Here is a 4,064-nt window from a genome sequence, read left to right as displayed (position 1 = left end):
GATACTACAATGTACTGTATTAATTTTTAATTATATTATATTTGGTATTGCATTGTACTGTATTAATTTTTTGTGATTAATTTATATTATATATTTATAAAATAATATTTATTAGTACTTAAAAAATACTAAATATAGAGCTCTTAAATTTTAGAAATTTAATAATTTTTTTATTATAACTGTTAAAAAATATCATAATTCTTCATAAAGATCAAATGTTATATCCTTTAATTTTCAGAAGCATAACATTTATTTTTTGTATTTTCTAAATATGTAACATGTTAAATATCGAAGCAAATAATTTAATCAAATAATCTTGAAATAATATAACAAAAAAATAAACATTTAAAATCTACAAGATTAGTTCAAAAGTCATCTTAGGATATCTGTTTATATACACCACAAAATAATTACAAAATGATAAAGTGACACAATTGTTATAATATATTCAATAAAAAAATGAATTGTGCTAAATAATTCATGTAAAAGTTCTGTAATATTTTATATTATTATTAATTTTACATTAATATTATTGAAATTCATTCGTATTTAAATAGTTATTATTTTTTATATTAAATTATTTAAAAACAATTAATTTATATATATTAATTATATTACAATAATTAAATAGTGTAATATTATATTATATTTTATATAATATTTAAGTATTTATTATTAATTATATTAAATTATAAATTTATTAATAAATTATAATATAAAAATAAAAAATTATATTATATTATAAATTAAAAATTATATATTTATTCATTTTTATTTTTATTAAGTAAAAGTTAAAGGGTTTGAGCTAATGCGGTAGTTGCCGCATTAGCATGTCCTCTGATGTCAATCCCAATGACCCTTAATTATTCTCCAAACATGTGATTATTATAAATTAATAGCGGGCCCACCCTTAATACAATGTAATACCAAACACCAAACACACCCTTAGAGTATTAGTTTTCTTTAAGTAAAGAGTAAAAGTCTTTTTAGTCTTTATATTTTAATATTAGTGCCCGTTTAATTCATATATCTTTAAAAATAATTGAGAACGTTTTTATCGTTAAATTATTGACAACCATACAAGTATTGTTTGTTCTTTTTTGTTTACTTTTATAATAATACCCTCTCATAATAATTTTTTTTGGACATTAATAAAAAGAAAAAAAATTAAATTATCAATTTGACCCCAAAAAATAAAATAAAAACAAAAAGAATATATATATTAATTCATGTGGAACATTTTACTAAAGAGTTAATATATTAATTTTTTATTAATGTCAAAAAAATTAGTAATTTAATTTTTTTTCCAATATTAGGTTTTTGGATATATGTGAGATTCCGCAAAAATTAATATATATTCTTTTTTAATTTATTTTTTAGCTTAAATAGGTAATTTAATTTTTTTTATATGAGTGTTCAAAAAAATTATTATTAGAAGCTAATATTGTAAAAGCAAATCAAGAGGAACAAAAAATAATGGTAGGAATCAATAATTTAACGGTAAAGATGTTTTAGGATACTTTTAAAAATAGAAGAACTAAACAGACACTAATAGAAACTAAAGAAGCTCTTATCCTCAAGTAAAATTATATTTATTTAAAATAATGTTAAAACGTCTCTTATCATATATATTTGTTACCTAGACGAATGTGGTCTGTCTCTATTAAACTTTATTACAAAGGACAGTTATGGAATCCTAATATTCCACATAAAATATGGTGACTAAAGGCATCAATCCCTATCATTAATTTTCCACTTAAATAGTATGGTACTTGCTCGAGCGCGACACGCTGCAAGAGCTACAAGCGAGACATGAAATATGAGAGTAATTAAATTTCAATTATACATATTAATTGGAGCAACGCTATGTCAATTCAGTTGAAACATTTAATTTATATCTTAATTGATATGTTATTAATAAAATTTTATTATTTAAATTAAAAATAATATAATTTATGATTAACTATCATTTCAATCAATTAACATGAGTTAAAATATAAATTAAATATCCTAACTAAGTATAAAATTATTGTTATAATAAATACATCACACGATAATATTTTCATATTTACCAATAATCAATTCGGTTTCAACTTTCAAATATCTAAAGCTGCCCGGCTACGTTAGAGGTGAGTGATATTAGCCAACCAATTAACGAGTGCCCCCTCTTCCTTTCTCATTGCTAAATTCTGGAATTTGATGGACAACTTTATCCCATCTTTATTAAGTGCAAGTGGCATACTGTTGTCAACAAAAAATTTTGAAAAAGCTACAAAGAAACTAGAGTCCAAATGATTTAATATCAATCCTCATTTTTCTAGATAGAAATCGTGCAATGTTGATAGTTTGGTCAAACTTGACGGAACGGATCTCAAAATCATTGAATCCTATAAATAACCCATTTAAATCAACAGATCTCTCCATCCATTCTCATTCTCAAAATCAAAATGAAGTTTTTTCTCTATTTTCCTCTCATTTTTCTTTCATTTTCTCTCTCATCAGCCGCAAAGTGCCACCCAGACGATGAATCGGGTCTCTTGGGTTTCAAATCGGCCATAACTCAAGACCCATCGGGCATGCTTAGCTCATGGAAACCCGGTACCGATTGTTGCACTTGGACGGGCATAACTTGCTTGTCCGGTGACCGTGTCACAAGTTTATCTCTAAATGGGCAACCCCAGAAGCCCAATAGTTTCCTATCCGGTACAATCTCGTCAAGTCTCGTAAAAGTCAAAAATCTCGGCGGGATATATCTGCAGGATCTCGGAAACATCTCGGGTAATTTCCCGGACTTTATATCCGGGTTGCCCGAATTGAAGTACATCTACATCGAAAACAACAAGCTTTCGGGTCAAATACCAGCAAACATTGGGAAGTTAACCCAACTTGAAGCTCTGAGTTTTTCCGGAAACCGGTTCACTGGCCCAGTACCAAGTTCAATCTCCCAGTTAACTCAGTTAACTCAGCTTAAACTTGGCCAAAATTTTCTAACAGGAGCCATACCAAACGGAATCAGCCAGCTCAAGAACTTGACTTACTTAGATCTCCAGCACAACCAGCTTTCTGGAGCCATACCTGATATTTTCTCATCACTCAAAAAACTTTTATTTCTTAAACTTTCATTCAACAAATTTTCCGGGAATATTCCTACATCAATAGCTTCACTGGCACCCCAGCTGCAATATCTGGAGCTAGGCCACAATGTCCTGTCCGGAAAGGTCCCAGATTTTCTCGGAAAATTCCATTCTCTAGACACGCTGGATCTTTCCTGGAATCAGTTTTCAGGAACTTTGCCAAAGAGTTTCAGCAATCTCACCAAGATTTTCAATCTCAATCTCGCTTACAATTCTCTCACAGACCCATTTCCTGTAATGAACGTTAAAGGAATTGAGTCGCTTGACTTGTCATACAACCAATTTCATCTCCAACAAATTCCCAGTTGGGTCAATTCATCTCCGATTATTTTTTCTCTCAAGCTGGCCAAATGCGGAATCAAAATGAACCTGAACAACTGGAAGCCGGCTCAGACTTACTTTTACGACTACATTGATCTGTCCGAAAACGAAATATCGGGGGGTCCGGTTGAGTTGCTGAACCGGACAGATTACTTGGTGGAGTTTCGGGCCTCAGGCAGCAAGTTGAAGTTCAACATGGACAGTTTGAGGATTGTGAAGACATTGAAGGTCTTGGATTTGTCGAGAAATTTGGTTTTCGGGAAACTGCCAAAGGCAATATCAGGACTTGATAAATTGAACGTGAGCTTTAATAATTTGTGTGGTGAGATTCCAAAAACGAAATTTCCGGCCAGTGCTTTTGTGGGCAACGAGTGTCTCTGTGGTCCTCCATTGCCATCATCGTCATGCAAGTGCGTTTGTGGGAAGTAAGCGACTCATCATCATTGAGCAGTGAGTGTATGGAGGAAATTAGCTGCAGGGGTCCCTCAACGTTTATGTTATTGCTTTGAATATTGTCATTTGGAGAGAATAACCACTGAAATCAGTCTTTGTTTTCAACTTGCAACCTTTATATCTTTTGATCAATCAACCCGGCTGATGTCAGTTCAA

At 30.3% G+C, this 4,064-nt stretch overlaps 1 protein-coding gene across 1 annotated transcript; it reads left to right on the top strand.

Moving 5' to 3' along the window:
• Window positions 1-2,432: 2,432 nt before the first annotated feature.
• Window positions 2,433-4,064, top strand: LOC18046697 (receptor-like protein 12). Its single transcript, XM_024189820.1, has one exon. It carries the CDS (start codon window positions 2,448-2,450, stop codon window positions 3,882-3,884), a length of 1,437 nt encoding a protein of 478 aa, XP_024045588.1. The 5' UTR covers window positions 2,433-2,447; the 3' UTR covers window positions 3,885-4,064.

The sequence above is a fragment of the Citrus clementina genome, unplaced genomic scaffold, assembly GCF_000493195.1.
Source record: "Citrus clementina cultivar Clemenules unplaced genomic scaffold, Citrus_clementina_v1.0 scaffold_3, whole genome shotgun sequence".
Taxonomy (NCBI): Eukaryota; Viridiplantae; Streptophyta; class Magnoliopsida; order Sapindales; family Rutaceae; genus Citrus; species Citrus x clementina.
The sequence above is the reverse complement of the archived record's forward strand: the minus strand, read 5'-3'. Positions and strand labels throughout refer to the sequence as shown.

What these genes read in the sequence shown, in the direction of transcription:
- LOC18046697 (XM_024189820.1), top strand. Translation starts at nt 2,448, where the DNA reads ATGAAGTTTTTTCTCTATTTTCCTCTCATTTTTCTTTCATTTTCTCTC.